This window comes from Pseudopipra pipra, chromosome 20 (assembly GCF_036250125.1).
Source record: "Pseudopipra pipra isolate bDixPip1 chromosome 20, bDixPip1.hap1, whole genome shotgun sequence".
NCBI lineage: Eukaryota > Metazoa > Chordata > Aves > Passeriformes > Pipridae > Pseudopipra > Pseudopipra pipra.
In genome coordinates, this window is record NC_087568.1 from 6,427,190 (window position 1) to 6,448,123 (window position 20,934).

General features: G+C 45.2%; 1 protein-coding gene across 2 annotated transcripts in view; it reads right to left on the minus strand.

The window, feature by feature from the left end:
* COL27A1 (collagen type XXVII alpha 1 chain) overlaps positions 1 to 20,934 on the minus strand; it is a 145,805-nt gene that overhangs the window by 98,571 nt on the left and 26,300 nt on the right. For both annotated transcript variants that reach the window (XM_064677080.1, XM_064677081.1), the window contains exons 5-9: positions 14,774 to 14,827; positions 9,655 to 9,708; positions 7,664 to 7,717; positions 2,852 to 2,896; positions 1,908 to 1,961 (exon numbers count right to left, since the gene is read on the minus strand). In XM_064677080.1, coding sequence (XP_064533150.1) covers positions 1,908 to 1,961; positions 2,852 to 2,896; positions 7,664 to 7,717; positions 9,655 to 9,708; positions 14,774 to 14,827 — 261 coding nt within the window. The remainder of the gene's footprint in view (positions 1 to 1,907; positions 1,962 to 2,851; positions 2,897 to 7,663; positions 7,718 to 9,654; positions 9,709 to 14,773; positions 14,828 to 20,934) is intronic.

Sequence of the window (20,934 nt, forward strand, 5' to 3'; positions counted from 1 at the left end):
GGAACACTGATGCAGTGAGAAAGCCTCTCTAATTTCTGCAGCCTAGAAAGTCACTTAGCAGTGCAGGCACTGTGATATCTCTGACCCTTTGCAGCGCCAACAGCCGTGGAAAGAATTGAAAATACATTTCCCGTTCTACTTCTATGCCTGTTGCTGCTCACTTAAAGTACTGTAGAAGAACAACACTGTAAAAATGCAAAATGAATTTTCATGTTTATCATCTTCTAGCAAGTTTCCAGATCACTTTTTTTTTTTCTAGTTCCAAATGTTGTTGGGGTTTTCTGGGACAGGAAAAAAAAAAAAAGGTTAAATCCATATTTTCTTCAGCTGGCAGCACTGCAGGCTCAGCTTGGGATGTGAAATCAGGCTGAGCTCTTTCCTGGCCCCTGCACTGTTGCCAAAGCTTTCAGGCATCAGGGTGAAGTTAACAATCCTGCCTGTGATGCACAAACCAAACCCGAGCCAAGCACTCTCTCCCAGGGCTGCAGAGCCAGCACAGCTGACAGGAGTAACAAGTAGTAAAATCTCAGTAAAGTAAACAGCTCTGATGCTGGATACACACAGCATTGAGATATGCTGAAAAAAGCTGCCTTAAAAAAAAAAAAAAAAAAGAAAAAATGTCACTTTCCTGACCCAAAGCACATTTTAAGAAGGTATTTCTGTTCTTCGAATGTCAAGGCACAGATTTCATCCTGCTTATCTGAAGGGCTGAACTGCTGAACAGCATTCATTAATCTTGTCTGTCCAAAATACCTTGGACCTCTTCTTGTTAGTCATCTAACATGCATTCACACCTAGGAGACTCTTTGGCATGCACATCTCTAAGAGCCTTTCAGGGTATGAATGGAGCATTTAGTCAGGTGCATAAAGATCCCATCCAGTTCTGCCATCTGCACTCTCCAGCATGCTAAGCAAGGTGTCAATTTAATTTTCAATTTAAAATGGGTCATACATTATTGACAGTCTGAGTCAGGGGGATGTAGACTTCTTCTGCAGATCTAATTCACATTTAATCCAATAACCTGGAGACATCTGTGTAAAAATCTCACATCTGAACTCACGATAAGCCTGAAAGACTCATGACAGAGCCCCTGGTCTTTTTGACATCTGCCTGGTCTTTTAGCTTAAAGATAAATGTGGCAGAATCCAACATTTATGTGTTCATTTTAGAAAACCATGACAATCTCATTTCACCACAAAATGTTACAGAGCTGGATCTCTTGCCTCCAACAGATTTCATTTAAGGTCTTACAAATTCTTTCTCTTTATTTCCTTTCTACTACTCAGCATCTTAGATCAGTAAGACAGCAAAGTGTCCAGTCTTGATTCATTTTCCAGTGCACACTCCTCCATTCCTGTACCTGTCTTTGTGAATTTCTTTTCCAGAATGCAAACAAAGACTTGCTTTACTCTCACTATCTTCCTGCGTCTGCAAATGTGATTTATATATTTATGGTCCATGCATAATTTTACAGGTGTTTAGATATGTGTACGTTAGTGCATTTTACTATTGAGAGTTCATCTAAATCTTCTTTGACAACACACTTTTTTCCATCCCAGGTTAGCAGCTTGCAGGTGTGTTTCTTTGCTCTGCTGGTGTGGGGTTTTTTTCCCTGTTGTTACACTGAAGCAAAATTTTGTCAGAATTTGCTGTAGAAATTCAAGTTTTATCTATCATAGGCACAAAACATTCCCTAACAACCTTTCAGATTTGAAAGATGACATCATTGATACAGCAACTTGGGGAGGGAAGAAGGAAAATATTCAGAGGTCAAATATTCAAATCCTCAGACATTTTCTAGAGGTCTGCACTGTTTTAGCGGGGCATGAATTTAGCAGGGCATATATTTAGCTACCTGCACACCCAAATCCCTAGTCTGTGCACAGCACGATGAGATTTACTGCACCTGCCTGCCAGGATAACCTTTGGCACCTGGACTTCCAGCTGGTCCTCGTTCTCCCTTTGGAAAGAAAAAAGAAAAGGCACAGAAGGTCAGGTGAATGTCCCACTTGGGAAGCATTTTTAGCTGCTCCATTCGTTGAGCTGGGGGAAAAGGAGGTGGAATGGATTAACCTGATGCACATCTACAGAGAGGAAAAAAATATTAAGGATAGATAGTGGAATAAATTAGTGTGTGTGTGGGAAAACCCAGAGAAGCAAAGTCAATAGGATCCACGCACTAAGCATGGATTTCTCCTTCCCCCTCCATCTGCAGGGAAAGCAGCAGATAGTCTGAAACAAGGAGGCTAAGAGAAGGTGTAAGGCTGCATCTATATCTGGCATATGGAACCGTTTTACTGCTGGGGAAGCACTGCCAAAATTCTTCAAAACTAAATGGATTCATGTATAATATCCTTTAACATTGCTGCTAACAGGGCCTGCTATTCATTGCCTTTTTTTTTTTTTTTACTGCACTGCAAACATCAGATTTAACCAAATAAATAGGGGGGAGAAAAGGGGAGAGGGGGAATGGGCTTCAGGAAGGGAATTACATGTTAGTACTTAACATGATGTGGTTAGAAAACTCCAGGTGAAATTAATGTACAAAGACAAATAAAGGGGGAGGAGGTTAACCTGGTATTTCTTCCCCCAAGTAAACTTAACATGGTTGAGCAATAAAAATTAGAAATTAAATTTGCAAAGTCCAAGGCAGTCTCCTCCAACGGTGTTGCTGATGCTGGGTCAGTGTCTGGTGGCAGCACCAGAGCTCATGGCACATTCCAGAATATGCTGAGCTCCCTGGAAGGAGCTGGCTGTGCACACCAAGCAGGCTGCACCAGAGCCAAACTAGCACCAGTCAGCATATCCATCCCTCTTTAAGTTTCAGTGTTGGGAACTGGGAAAACTCACCTGGTCTCCAGGGTGACCTGGTGGTCCAGGGTAGCCTTTATACCCCTGTCAAAATAGAATCAAAGAGATGAGTATTAAGAAACAAAAATATAATGAAATAATCTGTTTTGGTTTCCTCTTTGCAGGTGGGAGTAAAATTCTGAGGAGAAGTAGGATTTTAGATATGGGGTAGCATTACATAATCAAGCAAACTTTTAATGTGCTGCTTTGTGCTTGCATTGCCCAAACCTGCCAGTGTGCCCCCCTGGGGTCTGGGGTGGTGCTTACTCCAGCAGGAATTGCTCCATGAGCACATGTAGAGTGGTCTCTATGCTCAGATCTGTCTATTTGTAATCTACACCTTGAGCAAAGCTATCTTTAATCCTCAGGAAACCACAGGCCTATAGGATTAAATGTTGGCTTTGGGCACATTGGGGACTACCCAACATGAGTCACTCGTGTTTCAGAGCACTCACTCTCACTTTAGAGCCTGAAATGCCACAGGAAACACCAAAACAACCATTTGCTGTCACAGGAAACTTCAATTCTGTTTCTACCTTGAACTTGTTCTAGCATTCAGTTTTTCTAATCTAATTATTACAAGATATGACAAGATCACATCTTGTCATGGTGAGATGACAATGGTGAGTGAGCTACCTCTTAACCTGCTCTCTCTGCTGAATTAATTAGAATGAGTTTCAATCCAGCTTGCTTGCTGGCAAGTGTTTCAGGCTGCAAATCATTCTCGCAGGTCCTCTGTAAACCTGCTTCAGTTTGTCAGTACTTTTTTTGGGGGGTATGCAGGCACTAGAGAGGGACAAGGGCAGTCTGTTTAACTGCATTTGCTTTCTCCTGGATTTACCCAGAGGTCTCTTCAAACACAGAGAAAATTCTGCAAGCGACAGATTTTTTTTCCCTCTTCTTTATCTTTCTTCAGCTATTTAAAACAAACTCACTTCCATCGAGCCGGGTCAGAGCAGATTAGAAGATTATACTCAGTTACAAAGATGACTGTTTAACTGGGCTACCAGCAAGATTTAAAAAAAAAAAAAAAAAAAGGGCAGAAAATTTAACTTGAAACAAATGTAGAGAAAAAATAAACAAGGAACAATCCTTGCACAAATACTACAGAAATAACAAAATGATTTCAGGATGGGTTACAACTAATTGTAACTCAGTTTCCCTGCTGCTCACCCTGTCCCAGTCAGGGCTCTGGTACATGAAACCCGTGGGGAGCATCCCTGCTCTGGAAACCATCACCATCAGACCCTGGTGTGACTGAGCACTTGGCCTTTTGCTCCACTCAACAGATGAACCTGGAACTGTTTCTGCCTCCAGGTCCACACCTCTGCTTAACAGCTTTTTTATTCTTCCCATGGGCCATTCCAGACCTGCAGCCTGAGCCTTCCCTGGCGGTGGTATGCAACACTCTCAGCCATGCTGGCCACTGCCCGCTCCCCTCTGCATTCCTCCTTCCTTGTTATTGCAGACATTTTGGCCTGGAAAGATGTTGATTCCCTTTTCACCAGTTCTCTCCTGCTTGATCTTGCTGACGTACCGTGGCCCACACTTTGGATGGAGCTGCACCTCCTGACAAGGTGGTGGCTGACCTGAAAGACCATCTGGCTACTGGCAGGCCCCTGTTTGAATCACCTCGAAGGTCCTTTCTCCAAATGCTGCTGGAGCACTTCAACCAGGGGCTCCTAATTGGAAGTGCCTCAGCAGCTGTTGGCGTGGGACCAGCAGACAGGACTCCCTGCCCCTCTCCAGGAATCTGCCCCATGAATACAAACACTCAGACATGTCTCACTTGCTCCACTGATAAGAAAGAGGTGCCTGGCTTAGCTGCTCCAAACCATTCTGCTCTGAGTGGGTCCCTGCAGGACAAGTGTTTCCAGCCTGCAATGTCCACCCAGAGCAGCTGGTTGGATGATGATCCCTTGAGATGCTCAAAGCAGGTCCTGAACTGAAGTCAAACATTGCATTGCTATCCCTACAGTCACAGGAAGTGAATGGCACTTAGGTTAAATATGTAGACACTGTTGTGTCCTACTACGTATCCTCCTCACTACATATACTGAGCTTTGGGAAGCTTCAAACCTGTGTTTCTTCATATTACACCACAGTTATTTCTGCCTCAGGTTAATTATAGTGAGGAAAAACCAGAAAAGCTTGTGTGTACTAAAGTTGGCTGCAACGTGAGATTATTTACCTGCTAAAATCCTCTTCAAATAGCGCTAAAATGACAGGGCAGAGGGTATGAAAACAAGTGCATTTGCTCTTCTGTCCGAACACTTCCTGATGATTACAGGGTGCTCAGCACAAAGGGCTGTGATTTAGAAAGGAAATTGCACTCCAGTGAAGGATTTACTCATCTGTGATGATATTTATAATCCACTCTCTCCTAGCTAAAAGGGATCATCCTGCACTTTGGTAGGAAACATGAGGAGTAAAGAGGCCAGTGAATGAGACCTGCATAACAGGATGTTTTGGAGCACTGACCACTTCCCAGCTCTGTCTTTACTCTCAGAGTGACTCTAATGAAGCTTTTCCTCGTGTACTTTGCTATAACTGTTTTCTCCTCTGGAGCAGTGATGCTGCTCTGCTGAGATTATCTCCAAGGCAGCTGCGCTCTGCAGCCCCCAACCAAAAGCCAAAGCCCACAAACATCTCAGAGGCACCAGAGGGACGGGGAGAGGGAACAGCCAAGTCCTGCCACCCTTCCCAAGTCAGCAAAAGCACCACTTGCTCTCCTGGAGAGGATGAGAATTACATCTGCTGCTTCAAAGGCAGTTTCATCTACTCATAGACATGTGCAGGTAAAACAATGTTGGGGGTGCTCTGAGATCCACCTCTCCAGTCCTCCAGAGTACAGCTCTGTCTGCATTCCCAAGGCAGGCACTGCATTCCCAAGGCAGGCACTGTGGTGGGAGCCGCGCTATCCCAAACCATATGCTGCTGGTTGTGGCTCCAGCTCCTGCTGCTGAGCCAGTTGTTTCATTTAGTGGGAAAAGTATTTTGTTTCCCCTAGTGAAATATTTTGCCTGTTTCAAAGTTTCTACGTGGTGCTTTCAGATCAAAGCCCTGAGAGCACTTTCCACAGTCCCTCCATGGAGTGAGCAGGAGGGGTGTCCATTTCCAAGGTGTTGCTGTTTTCCAGTAGCCAAGACATGTTGCCCCCCCTTTCAGCCAAACACCAGCATATTTTTATTGGGAGAATGTCAGCAGGGAGTCCAGATTAAAATAAAAAAAAAAAAAAAAAAAAAAAAAAAAGATTTTTTTCCAAACATTTCTCCAACAGCTGTAAATTTTTCCTTAATGCAGGATGCTAATAAAAGCCAGGTTACACCAAAAACACTGCCAGACTAGTGCTACTGGGAGGTGGTTGTTTTCAAGCTGCACCAAAGGAAAAATTTCAACCTCCAACTTGCTCATTACTTGAAGAAACAGAAGCATACCCCTGCCTTTGCCCTGTCCTGGGGGAGCTGAGATCAGATGTGAAGGCCATGTGGTGGACTTGGGAATGTTTGTTCAATCTCCTATTCCTTCTCCATTTTTCCACTATTGAGTCCTTGCAGTCCTGACATTGCATTTTGCTGATCGTAACCACAAGGTTTTGTTTTATGGGCTGTTATACCAGGAAAATGGTATTCTTTGCACCCTATTAGTTAGAACTTGTTTGTGACAGCAAAAGATGGGTAATTAATCACTCTATTACTCCCACTCCACACAGCACCCCAAGCATGACCAGCCTTGGAGTGCAAAAATAAACTCAGCCCCTACTCTTGGCAATTATATCAGAAACATAAAGCATACAACAAATAAGCATGGAAAGGGAGGGTTTCTTTCAGCCTCCTCCACACCTTCTTTCTCTCCCCAGAGTCTTAAAACATACCTGAGTAGGTGTTTGTGTGCAGCTAATTGGCCTGAGGAACAGTATATCATAAATGGCCCATTGAATGATGAAGTGATTGAAACAAGATGCTAATTTTAACAGCTCAGCTTAGCTATGGCAATATTGGCTTACTGAAAAGGGGAGTCATGTCCACTGAGCCCCACTCAAACAGGTCCCTGTAGCAGGTCCAGCTTCCAAAAAATAGAAACCAGCCTACCAACACAGCCTGGAACTGGAAGCTCAACTGAAATGCCCTTGATACACCAAAGACCTGAGCTTCAGGTATGAATTGCTGAGGTATTGCTGTGCAGTTTTGAATGCCTGGATACAGGCACACACACTGCTGCCTCAGCAAGACAGGGATGGATCTTGTGCTTTATCCCCACATACCCTTTTCTTGGCATAAGTATGTTGTTCATGATGTTAATGATGTTGAAGCATCAATACAGAAGCAAATAAAGTAAAACCTGACTAGTGCTGTCAGTCTCCAAGCAAAACAGAGAGGGAAAGCATACAGATACTTTTTTGAAATGTGCTTTACCAGGATAAACAGTCAAGGTTTCCTTGGAATGCTAAACCTGTCCTGAATCCAACCTTTGAGTATTGCTGCCACTTGTAGATCCATTTAGTTAATGCATTGGTGCACCAGAACTAAATTCAGCTTGCTGAGGAAGACCCAGTGTCAGGGTGAAGAGGGTCGTGGAACACAAAGAAGGAACAGAATCTGTATCCAGAATTTCATTTCATATCTTACATAGTCTTACTAGTACAACTTTAGATGGTTACTTCAGCCTATCTCCCAGGCTATACACCTGTGAAACAGGCATAAGACTCTTTGGATGGGTGCTGGGACTTAATTAAATCTTTTGGGCAGAGGTACAGGAGAAAATGTTAAAATAGAAACACTGATCTAAATGACTAGAAAAGAACACTCTTACCTTTCTACCAGGTGGTCCAGGGAACCCAGTTAAACCAGGTAAGCCCACGTCTCCCTGCAGGAAGCAAGCAAGTTCAATTAGTTTTCAGCAACATTTTCCCTGTGCCCAGTGTAGTTACTGCAATTATTTTCCCGACACCAGCCCCCAACTATTGATATTTCTGGTTCTAATCACAACTCTTCAAAACTTGACTGGTTAAGAAGTGTAGATTTAAACAACATCTCTATTAACTGGCTCATATAAATAATAACCCCAGTTAATTAATGGCAGCTGCTGCTGGAGTCCAGCTTTTCGCCAGCAGAATGAATGCGCTTTTTTTCCCCTCAATGATCTCATTCAGTCACATGCTCCTTTCGCCTTTCAATAGGCATTGAAATCGCCAAGGCAAGGAAATTTTAGCTTCTAAATGCAGTAAGAACAACAGGTACCTCCTGCCAAGTGCTGTGACTGCACTCACACTGTGCTACTGCACTGGCTCGGCCCGCGGCTCCCATTCGGATGGTGCTGACGGTGGAATTATTTAACCTGCCCATATGACACAGACTGAACCTTTGCAGGCTGTGGTGGGTTTGTTCAGTGGCCTGTGCTTTTGAAAAGGGATTGCATCACATCCCAGCTGGCACACCCAAGCCATCACAGAGCGGATGAGCACACTGCCGTGAGAACTCTCCAACATCCAACCCACTTCGGCCCCCTCAGATTAGGATCAAAAATCCCTTGAGAGTCTCTAACACTGTGCTGTGCTTGCTTACTGAAATTCAATGATTTTCAAGTATCTAGCTTGAAAATTAGGCATCACTCCAAATTCCTGCTGGAAACTCCTTACTCCTATCACTGCTAACTGGAATAAAGCCTTGTTAACACAAGCTAAAGGTGATCTGGATCTCTCCTTTTCTTACACCAACCATGACTGGAAAGAAACCATCCCACAGTCTGCAGGTGGACGATTTCCATCTGATCCCACTCCAGTGTGGTGTACCAGAAATTTCAAAAGGCATCTCGTGCTGTTAAGTTAAAAGCATCATTTCAGGCTTAGCCTTCTGAATGATTTCTAGCACCACCTTCCACCTTACAATTGTGTGGCTCTCTTTTGCTTCGTGGAGGCATCTGGTTTCAAATGAAGGGCCCAAGCTCCTCATGGCTGATGCTTTCTATGAGCTGTGTATTTATAGCAAGACTTAGGGTGAAAGGAACAGAATCAGGCTGCTGCCCTGGGCATGAATTAACAAGTATTGTGCAGGCACCACTGAAAGAACTAATTGAGGTAGATGATGTGGAGCCCTGATTGCCCCACTGTTCATTTCTAGACCTCTGTGAGGGCTTGTTGCCTCAGTAAAAACCACTCATCCGTGAAACAGCAAAAATGGGAGTTGTAACTTATTGAAAAGAATTAGCAGAACTCTGATCCTTAACCACTGCTAAACCCAGAAAGCAGCTACCCTTCCCAGCTGGGTGCTTGGTGTTGGTTTGAGCAGCCTTTGGTGGAAACCCTCACCATGGTTTGGGAAGCCTCTACCTTCCCCCACCAGTGGGACCAGCAAGGCTGCTCTCGCTGCAGCAATCTGATGGGGCTGCAATGTGGGGCAAAGCACAGCTCCTCATCAAGAACATCCCTTCTTTTGCCTTCAAGGTTTTTATTCCTCACACTGGGATTGCCTCTTTTCTGCAGCTGCATGCTGAGCTGGCATGGTGTGGCTGTACCTCAGGTGTGCTACTCGAAACACTGGGCTCAAGCAGGCATGTGCCTGCAGCAGCAGGGACTTCAGTTTGGGATGCAGATTGGGCATTAAATGGATAAACACTTGGACAACAAAAAGCTGTGGCAGGCGGCACTTCAGTGCGCCACAGTCAATGCCTGGTCTAAGTCTTATTTTCCAGTCCTAAGTCTACTCGAGCAGCTGTGATGTTTGTGGCTGCAGTAGAGGCTCCCTCTGTGTGTATAAAAAGCACACAGTGGTCTTGGTGCCTGTGCCCTCGGGGTGACATCTTACCTTCTGCCCGTTCGGAGCTTTTCCAGGCGACAGCCCAGGATCACCTTTCTGACCCTGAAATTAAAAACTCACATTAATGACATAACCCAAGGACTCAGCCCACAGATGTGGTTCTGCTTTCACTGAGCCTCCACATTAGAAAAACATTTTGTTTTATCTTTGTCTTGCCCCAACATCCCAAATGTACTAAAGTGGCAGGAAATAGCTGTTTTGCTGGGGGTGGTTTTGGTGAGTGATTGTTTCTGCTAAAGAGTTCAGTTTTAAATAGTAGTTGACAGTATTAAATTGGCTAAAGAAAGGGTAACTGGAAGGAGGCAGTGCCAGGACTTTTGATACTTATTAGACCAGACAGCTGTGATTCCTTCCTTGTCTACAACTACCATCACAAAAATAATTACTGAGCCTATTAATGTGGCTAAACCATCCTTCTCAACAACTCACTAGATGCTGTTGCTTTTTTAACTGTGAGGAACAGATGAAACTGTAGAGAAAGTTACACTAATTAGACACTCCCAACAGCCAGAGTAATTGTGAGGCTCCCGGGCTGGCAGAAGGCAGCACACTTGACCTTAAGTGGCAGTATTCTTTATTTTCCTTCTTAACAACCGTGACGAGAGAAATGACAATTCGAGGCTGTGATCTTCCGACAAGCACAGGCTGGAATTTCAGCAGCACTTGATTGTCTAATTCCAATAGATACCTTTGAAAATCCCAGTTCAAGTTCTTAAAAGGTGGAAAGGTGCACCTAACGGGGGGAGAGGCGCAAGTAGGAAAATCTAGAAGAGATTTGAAGCATGCCAGACTCTTTGGGCTGGGCAGAGGTAAGGCTTAGCACACCAAGCAGCTCAGGTCTGTATAACAGGACAGGTATCCCAGGATCAGTCACTGGCTATTTAACACTCCCAGAACCATAAATCACAACCTCTGTGTGTCACATCAGCACAGGGGATCCAAAACCAAGCACAGGACAGTTGTGAGGGTTAGTTAATGCCTGTCCAGTGAGGTGCTTGGAGAGATGGGGAGACTCTACAAAGGAGCAATATCAGTTACCAGCTGGCATTTCTCATTACCAGCACAGAGGACTAGTTACAGCCAGCTGAGCTGCTTTTCCATGCAGCATCACTGCAACTACACCCCACAAGTACCTCCCACCTTGCAGAGTGTAAATCTCCCTCCTCCTCCTCCACCATAAGCTGTGAGGCTCAGGAGTGAGACTGCTTGGCTCTGGACTGTAGGGAGCACTGCTGATTCAAGGCAGATGCATCTGCACAAATTCTGAATGAAGGCTGCCGGGTTTCCAAACAGTAAATGAAGTCATGCAGATAATCTTGCTTTGCATGCAGCTGTTATCAGGGCAATTCTCCCACTCTTTGAGCTTCAGAGCAGTCAGTGGGTGCTACCACAGCTTGGAACAGATTAGAACAGTTCTCAGGATTGCAGGGTGTTCATTTCTACTCTGCAAAACTCATTTACTGCAGCAGGTAGACACCCACCACTCTCCCTAAATCTTGCCATGTGCTCCATGCAATGACTTTGAGCCACGTAAAGGAATACAAGCCTCTTGCATTTTTCCCTGGGGAGCTCCAGATCACATTAGCAAAGGCTCTGCTTGCATTGGTTCTGTGTTGAACACTGCTGAGACCATCACACAGGTGGAAAACTCAGCCATGGCCAGGATCACGTGGCCCCAAGATTAATCAGCAAGATGGCAGCGAGACCAGAGGGAACGGATGCCTGGATGTGAGGGCTGAAATTGAGGATTAATTGCTCAACTCTTCCCACACAGCAATGGCAACATGGGAATTAACCTAAGCCTTGTTCATCAGCAAGCCATAGCACTTTGCCCACAAGCTTCTCTCTTTTCCATCCCAACTGACTGAGAACACTACTTTCCCTTGTACAGGAAGAAATCATTTTCTTCTGTGGTTTTTTTCCCCCCTACCTGGGAGAAGTCCAGAGCTGTGCAATTTAAACACCTCGGCTTTGCAATCCCACTAAAAGTATTTTAAACATTGGTGAGCCAAACTGATGAGCTATCCTGGAGAAAACCCATTCACTAAACTGAAAATCCAACTTTTTCAAGTGCTATAACAAGAGATTTATCCAGAGCAGAAAGCCATACTGATGCCTGATGCCAAAAGCCTCCAGCAAACCCAACTTTTGCACTGACTTTTGAAAACACACCTGTCTGACCTTTCTCCCACTCCCAAACTCTATTGGGGCATTCTCAGAGCTACATCCAGTCATTAGCAAAAACAACCCTTCTGCCCCACCAGCAAGTTATAGGTCACACAACCAACCACAACCCCTGCCCAGCAGAACTCTACAGTTATTTAAGAGGTTACCTACAACAATTACTCTCTGCTAACTAGATGCAACAACAGTTTTGCAACTGCCAAGGCCAAACAAACAATGCAAAAAGTGGTGAGAAGCCCCCCTTAAGCAGTTTCACATTACAGATTGCTGAGCTAAGCACCACGGGCTGAATTCTCAGGTGGCAGGAGTGGGTGCAATGCCACTGAAGTCAGTGGATCCATGCCCAAGCAGATCAGCAGGAATTTGGCTCAGCAGCTACAAACAGCTCCGTGGAAAAGATCAGCTCCCTAAGTCCAAGGAATTACAAGTGCTCAGTTCCAGGGGTGAGAAGAAGGTGGGCTTTGTGCAGGGCTGATTCTGAAATGCAGAGACACAACACTGGTGCTCACCAGTGCAACACAACCAGACAGGAGACACACACAGGCACCCACATCCCTGCAGTGCCACACCACAGCCCTCACACACGGCTCCCTGACCTCATGAGAGCTCTGGTAACTTGGCTGATAAAAGTTATGCTCCTGGGCTCCTTCCTACGTGACAATGACCTGATGTTAATCATTGTTTCCAAGCTGTATCTGCCTGGGAAATTTCAGTTTCCCTTCTTGGATTGCTTGTTTTTTCCATAGTATTAACTGCTATTTAAGGAAGACCAAGTCCAGCAGACACTGGAAGGCAAGACAAATTCTACTTGGGGCTGCTCTGCCCTGTTATCCAGGCTGAGCTTTCACAAAGCTGTAATTTAAGCCACAGGCTGGGTCTATTAACAAGATCCCCATCCCTGGAAGTGTTCAAGGCCAGGTTGGATGGGCCTCTGAGCAACCTGGTCTAGTGGAAGATGTCCCTGCCCATGGCAGGGGGATGGAAAAAGACGAGCTTTAAGGCCCCTTCCAACCCAAACCAATCTATGATGATTTTATGATGAAGACATCAGGTCCCAGGTGCAGGCTTAGAGGCATTTAAGAGGGTGAAATACATCTAAGAGGGTGAGATACAACTTTTTTGGGCAAAGTCCATCTTCTGAGACTGGTATAACACCAGAGAAATGAAGGGAAGGAGGGAAGTCAAAAGCCTGGCACCTGATACACCTTCCAAAAAGTGTTCCTTATGCAAAGATCATGCAATTTTGGCTTACCAGGCTCTCCCTGCTAGAGATGAACTTATGCCCAGGCCTGGGCCGAGCTCCAGCTCTCATATCCCATTTGACAAAGCATCATGTAGAACATCCTAATCCTGCAAAGGGTGGCTGGACAAAACTGAGATATATCACACAGCCCTGTGACACCAGATCTCTGCTGACTATCACAGCTCTGCATCCACTGAGGGCTTCCTGCTGCCAGACTGTGCATGGAGATGGAGGAAAAATGCTTGCAGGAAGATTTAATTTCTATTAGGTGACCAACTAAATAGAGCTTTACAGCCAAATGATGATTTCTGACCAGGCATTAGGCTAAAAGTGTTTTTGAAAAAAGTCCTATAGCATAGAAACATAGTTTGACTCTACAGATTGGACCAGGCAGGAATTTGCAGGACTGGAAGTCAGATAAAAGAACTTTGATTTGACTTATAAAACTCAACGAGTGTGATCTGGAAGTCATTGATGGAGAATAGATGCAGAACACTAAGATGTAGAACTTTTACAGCCTCACTTTTCAGGCCATATAACTCCCCTGTAGAATTTAAGCCAGCTGCTGTTCACCAGCATGACTCCAGTGCCTAATTTTTAATCACGTGGAGGCAGCATGCCAAGTTTCCAGAATCTTTTTTCCAGAGCATCAATAGTGCTCATAACATCTCTGCCTACTGATGAGATCATGAAAAGACAGGACTATAGCTTGTACCTTTCTCTGTGTTTGGCTGAGACATCCTACAGCTTCCCTGGTACTGGAAACCTCTGTTAAGCATTGCCTCCCAAAACTCCACTGTTCTTTAGTCCCACATAGGTGTTATAAAACAGAAATCTATTTCTGTGTAAACAATCACACCAAAACAATCCAAACCAACTTCCCAGGAAATTCACAGTTTTTAGGTAACGCAAAGCTTTGTACACAGAATGAGCTGGGAGTTAAAACACCTTCTGGAAGGGTTTTGCAGCAGATTAGGTCCCTTCCAGAGCCACTTCTGTGCTCAATCCCAGGCAAAGGAGGGGGTCCAACTGCAGGGGGTGACTCCCACCTCCAAATCCCACCCAGGGGGAATGTGTGTACAGAGAAAAGGACTAAACACAGGGCTCCTGGCACTGCAGGAGGAGCCTGTGAGCCCTCATGGGAGAGGTGAGGGCATCTAGAAGGAAGCAATGAGATCAGTTTGGGAAGACTGATAGAGATCAGAGTTCCCATGAACTCAGGAAAGAGAGAGGAGGGAGTTTGGGGTGGAGGAAAGCAGAGGAAGATGCTGGGTGCTGCCAGTTCCTCCTGCTACTGTCCAGACCCAAAAGTGGAGGAGTAGGCTCCAAAATCCAGAGAAGAGAAATGAGAAAGCAAAAAAAATCCAGAGCTGGTGAGGTTCTGGAGTGAGAGGATTCCACTGTCCTTGTCTCAACACAGCAGCTTGCTCCCTGGCACAGGCATAGCTTAAGTAGGATCCTAATTAGGCAGCCTTTCAAATTTGGGAGAACCAAGGACAAAGGTACAGAGAAGGGTCTCTCTGAGTGCAGGAAAAGGCCTTGGCTGTGCTGCTGGAGGGAGGGAGAAATGGCTTCAGCTACTGCCTTTTTGTACAGAGCAGGATAAAAGGAATCTGTCCTTCCCCTGGGATGCCCTCTGAGATGGGAAGACAAAAGCTCCTCGAGCCAACTCATACTTACTTTGAGTCCTGGGGGTCCAGGTGAGCCGGGGTTTCCGTGGGGACCTGGGGGACCCTAAAAAACACAAAAAAAGCCACAAAACAGAGTCAAAAGGAGTCAGTGGGAATCAGTTTTAGTCCTGGAGCAGCAGAAAGCCTGTGGCTGTGCCGTGCCAGGCTAACCCAGAGCACCAGTGCCCATGCCCTGGCAGGGGGATGGTGTCACCGGGACCCTCCCTGGCACCCTCAGAGGGGGAATCTCTGCTGCTGGTTCCCACCGGCCCCCACGGAAGGGGGAGTGTGTCTGTCACCACGAGACATGTCATGACACTGAGATAATTTGGGTAAACCAAACATTCCACAGGTCAGGGGAGTCCAAGCTCTGCGAGGAGCCCCAGCAGAAAGGGACGGGGGCAGGCAGAGGGGAGAGGAAGTGTGCGGGGGTGTTAATGATATTTTTGGGTCAAAATTGAAGAGGACACAAGTAATTGCTAAAGGGAAATTGTTCAACTCTTTGGGATGAACTCATTTCCCTTACAAAGCAACCAGATTTTTGCCTTTAGAGGTTGGAAAGAGAATGCATGGTCAGACAGTAAAATGGGGAACAGCAGTAAGTCCCTGTTTAAATCCTTAAAATCCATATTCTACATAGCTAAATCTCTATTTTTTTCTTAGGTCTCACAAGCCAGTGACACTGTCAGAGTATCTACCTCAGATCACACACAGCAGCATCTCCTTTTACATCGTATTTTAAAAGCACTCTGCATATTTTCCAAAGACTATTTAAGGAGTTATCTGGAATAGGCAGCTAAGAATAGTTTATCCCAGGATTGTATACAGCACAGGAGATCTGCAAAACTTTCAGGCAGAAGTAATAATAATCTTAAGTCCCCTTGAAAACGTTCCTGGGAGATGAAACAACCTGAGTATTCAGCTCCAAGAATTCTGCCAAGGACATGTGTGAGATTTATACCACCACGAGGAGCCCTTGCTGTACCCTCGAGTTGGAGGAGCACAGGCAAGGGGATAAAAAGCCACTCAGGCACTTTCTCAGCAAGTATTTCCAATGAGCATTTTGGGGCCAAAATCTTCAGGGTTTGATTTCCAAGGAAAATCAGTGCAGTTAAAGACACGACTGCCAGCCAAGTTCAGTGCCCTTGCTGTCTTTCGAGAGAACATCAGTGCACTGATCTCTATTCAGTTTTATTTTTACCACACTGTAGCAGAAAATAATGCCTTTTTTTATTGCATCTTGTGGTACAGACAGTTGCTGAGTGCTCAGTGCTGTTTCACAACATGCTGCTCTGCTGTAAGAGGCTGTTGAATTAAAAGGCTGAGGTTGAACTTTTCAAATGGCATTTTTTTACCCAAATAAATTTAACATCCCATTCTTAAACTCCTTCCAAATTTTCAGCCTGAAACCAAATAAATTTATTGCCCCATTCTTAATTGCCTTTCAAATTTTCACCTGAAATTCTCCAATAGTTTAGCCTGGCTGTGAATTTCCAGTGAAACTGAAACAAGTTAATTAAAATTAAGGTGTTCGAGTATCAACTTGTCATTTGAAAACCCACATAGCTGCTGTAGCCAGAGTACCTGAGCATTGAGGAGCCTTAAGTAAATTCACCTTCCCAGAAAACTATGGCATCATCTGCTCACTTCATTGGGTGGGACACTGAAACAGAGACTGGATGAGCTCCTTAAGGTAATTCAACAAGTCTGTGGCAGCAAAAGTGCTTCAACCCAAGTCTTTCAAGTCTCAGATATGTAGGAAAATTAATATTAAATGACAGAAATCAGAACAGTAGAGTCTCCATATAAGATGAGTTCCTAAAAAGCTCTTACATGTAAGCAATAATTGAGGTAGCTCTGAACAGGGTCCATAAATCCAGACTGCTGCTGGACTTGAGGAGGGAATTCAGCTGTTATTTAACTTTGGAGTCAGGCAGCTTGGCTCAAAGCCCACAGTTAGTTGAAATTTGTGCTCCACCATAGCCTGGGGCACGCTTACAGCAGTGTCAGACTAGAGGGAGCAGCATAGTGTGATGTGATCCTAGATGAGAATGATAGTTTCCAGGAGGAAACCTGGAACATGGGAAGCTGAGCTGCCAACCCAGAGCTCCTGGATAAGAAACTTATCACACTGCCAGCCAAATCTGGTGCAGGCTCTTCCAGAGCTAAACCAAAGCACAGCAACAAAATCCTAAAAAGCCTTAACCAAAAGGAAGTGAGAGAAGGGAGGAAGAACCTGGCCCCAGTTTCCAGTGACAAAACACGTGGTTACAAACAACAGAGACTCTTGACATAAAACAGAGCCTTGACCACTGAGTTCAGTGAGACTGTATCCAGTGTAATCCAGGCAAAGGAAGGTCAGAGACTCATCCTGTTCCTAAAGACAAATGTGGTCTTATCCTAGCGAGAAATGGCCACATCCTGCTGATGAAGTGACAGTGGGAAGTCCAGTCTGGCACGCAAGAGACTGCTGTGACCAAGTCTGGGGCTTGTGCTAAATGTCTTAAACTGCTCTGGTAACTGTGGAGAGAAAAGGGTGTAGTCTGGCAGTAGTCCTAAAAATTGTAAAAAATAATTGATCTTGATGTGTTCCAGCACGGTTAGTCCTGAATCTGTGATTACACCCACATTCTTGGCAGAGGAGGAAGATGTGGTGTGGTACTGTTAGATGGGCTCAGGAACAGAAGGTGCAGGACAGCAGCTGCCTCAGGAGCCATCAGCAGCACCCAATCTGGACAGGGAGGCCTTACGAATTCATCACAGGCAGATCTACAAACCCCAATATCAGCCATCAAGCCCCCAAACTGCTCACCCTTTCATTAAACCCAGTCCCATGTTCATTCCTCTTCTCCTGTGCCCAGCAGATCTACCCATTCCCAACAAGTGTTCCCAGAAATAGCCCTCTTCCATGGAGAAGCAATTCAAGGGTTAATTGCTTTGTAATTCTATAGTTAATTGCTATATTTTACACATTCTACCCTGGATTTAATTCAACTTCTCACTCATACCTAGAAATCTGGATTCTCCTAAATATCTTTATCATCAATACATGAGTTTTGCTCCTCTTATCTACACATAGAGTAGGACAATGCTGAGACCACTGAATGAAAAAATCCCACAGCAGGTATCACTCTTTGTTTGGGTGCCTGTTTACCCACCAGCTTTGGCTTCCTCTAACTGCTGAAACAATCCAATCTAGCAGCAAGCAAACTTGCATCTGAAGCCTTCCAAGCCTTGCACCAGAAATTCCATGGAAAATTTTACCATGGGACAGCAGTGGCCCACAGCTACTGCATGGCACGGAGACCAGAACAATCCCTGAATGTATTCTCCAAGGGAGGGGGGTTTTCCCATCTCCCTGGAATGTCTTTTACGTGAATGATGCTGCTTGAGAACTACACTGAGCCACCCAGTCCAGCTCCATGAAGTGCCTGGAGATGGGACCCTGCTCACAGAAGGGCTTTTATGCATAAAGGTTCACAGCCCACAATAATTAACAAAAGTGTAACTGTGCACAGCTCCCCCCAACCCTCCAGCATTCACAAGGAGGGGGGAAAAAGAATCCTCCAAACTTCTGCTAAATGCTAGAGGGCTCCAGTCAGAGGAATGACCACTGATTAGAAACTCATTATATGCCTTGGGGTTTCACTGTGTAAAGCAACTTTTTCTGCTCCTGACCTACAGATCCCACTGTGACCTCTGGCTTGCTGAAAAAACGAGCTAAATATTTGAAGTGAAGCCAAACAAACTGTTTCTTTAAACACTTTTCAGAAATTGGAAAACCTCCCTAATGGAAAGAGGATACCGGGGAACCTCTACAGCTGACTCAGTTCCTTGTTTTAGGAGGGAAGCCCTGCATTTTGAAGGAAAGGGAGATTTTTTCCAACCACAGACCAAATGTAACAGGGACATGTTACACTGGGACCTCACAATCTGTCAAGCTGCTGAGGTTCACAGGAGGATGGCAAGTGCATCCTGAAGCGTCAGGAAGTGCTTCTGTATTCCCTTCACCCATCCATTTGGATTTCTCCTGTGTTGTGTCAGAGTTTAAATAAACCAAGAGCAATTGCAGCATGTCAGGCTTTTATTCCCAATTCTGTCTCTGACCTGTTGTGTGGACAGGGACAAAACACTCCCTTGTACCTGAGCTTGCTCACCACTTAGACAGGGAGTGACTTCCAGTGGGAACAGGCTTCCAGAATTACTTAAGTGCTTTGAAAATTTGATCATAGCTCTTTTTTTGCTCTCCTGGGGGTGAAGTAAACAACCAAGGCCAGGATGGATAGGACACTGAGGAACTTGGTCTAGTGGAAGGTGTCCCTGCCCACAGTGGTGGATTGGAACAAGAAGATTTTTAAGATCTCTTCCAGCCCAAAGCATTCTATGATTCTATGAATTGGACTCCTGCCTGTTGTGTGTCTAAGACTTGCTGTCTCCCTCACGTAGGAGCAGAATAGATAACTGGGATTTCCACAGCCTCATGTGGAAGGCAGCATTTAAGACTGAGTGTCCCAGTGCACAGCACTATTCTGCAGAGCTGGTCAAACTACTCCAGTGAGGACTGAAATGAGTCACAATTTGTGATGGACAGGGATGTGCTGGCAAAAGGCCCTCATGAGACAGTGCTGGGGTGAAGTTAATCAAGCCTGGGGTGAGGAAGGAATGAGCTACAATGGTGAAGGAGTTATTGCTCCTCTGGGAGCCCTTTGTTGACAGCTCCTTGTAGAGCTGGTTGGCACATCCCTGTGAACAAATCCCAGCCTCAGCCTCCCTGTTAGACCTCAATGTCTGAAGAAATGCAAAGGTCATCTGCAGCAATGAAGTGCAACACACGTGGCTTGCACAGAACTGTGGGTGCTGTGCAGGTACCCCAGTGCCAGCACTCACACACACCACAGTGGAAAGGCCATCCCACCTGCCCACGTAACACTGAGCTGGGGAAACCCTTCATGGACAACACTGCCACTCCCTCAGACCTTACACAGACACTTGCCCAGGCACACAGCACAGTTATCTGAGCAGGAGAGGTGTGGACAGATCTCTTCTTATGCCTCAAATTCTTTAATGCAGACATAAAAGCTGAAAACAATCCTCTCTGAATACAGAGACAAAACTTTCCTGTAGAGCACACGTGACCAAGACAGCAGTATCTCTTCAGGTTGGAGAGCTCCTGAGAAAGTGTTATCAGCCATCTCCTCCAGTCATTAGAATTGCAACTTTTTATTCCATTATTTCCCTCAGGAAATAATGAGAAAAAGAAACACCCAGTTCTCATTTGTTACAAAAATGAAAATTTGCCTTGATAGTTGCAGAGGGTCGAGTACAGGAATTATCTGAATCTGTCTCAATGGGTCCCTGATGCTGAGTGATAGGATGTCCAGTTAAATCAGTGCTTCTAAAATGGGGATTAGCTTTTAAACAATTGTCATTTTAGAGAAAACTGTCACTATCCACTCAGCTACCCAGCCTTGAGTTGCACTTGAATGCTGAGATGTGTCCCAATAACAACCTCTTCCTTGCTGCTACAGAGGCTGGTAGGTGTTTTTGCAAACCAGGTGGCTTTACCTACATGGAAGAGCCACCCTCAGACTGCACAGGCACGTCTGGTGATACTTATCTGCTGGAAATGAGGAGAGTGGGATCAGTGAGCTTTTCTCACACACTGCCACCCACCACAGTCTCGCACTCAAGGCAAAGGCTAATCAGGCTATGCAACTTACAACAAGGGCAATTACATCTCATGCATTAGGCCATAAACTGCATTGGTGACAAGAAAATTTCTCCCTTTCCCCCGGCATCCAGCACTGCAAAGTTGCCTGCAACATTCACCTCCCATCTGGAGCTCCAACCTTGGGCTGGAGTTTGATGGCACATCTCATGGGTTACCCACAGGCTGGTGCAAGAACTCTAGAGCTGCTCTGTTGGAGGAACGGGTCAGATAGAGGCAGAACAGACAGTGCTGCACGTTTATTTTTACGTGGCTCAAGCACAACAAAAGCAGAAGATGCAAAAATTCCCCCAAGCCTGTCTTAGTTCCTGGCAGCTCCTCTTTCCAATGAGATCTCTAAACCCCAAAGAGACACAAGAAAAAAATACTAGGAGAAACACATCCCTAAGTCAAAACAATTAAGGCACAGAGCACTTCTGTCTCCAGTGCTCCAGGCCAGACAT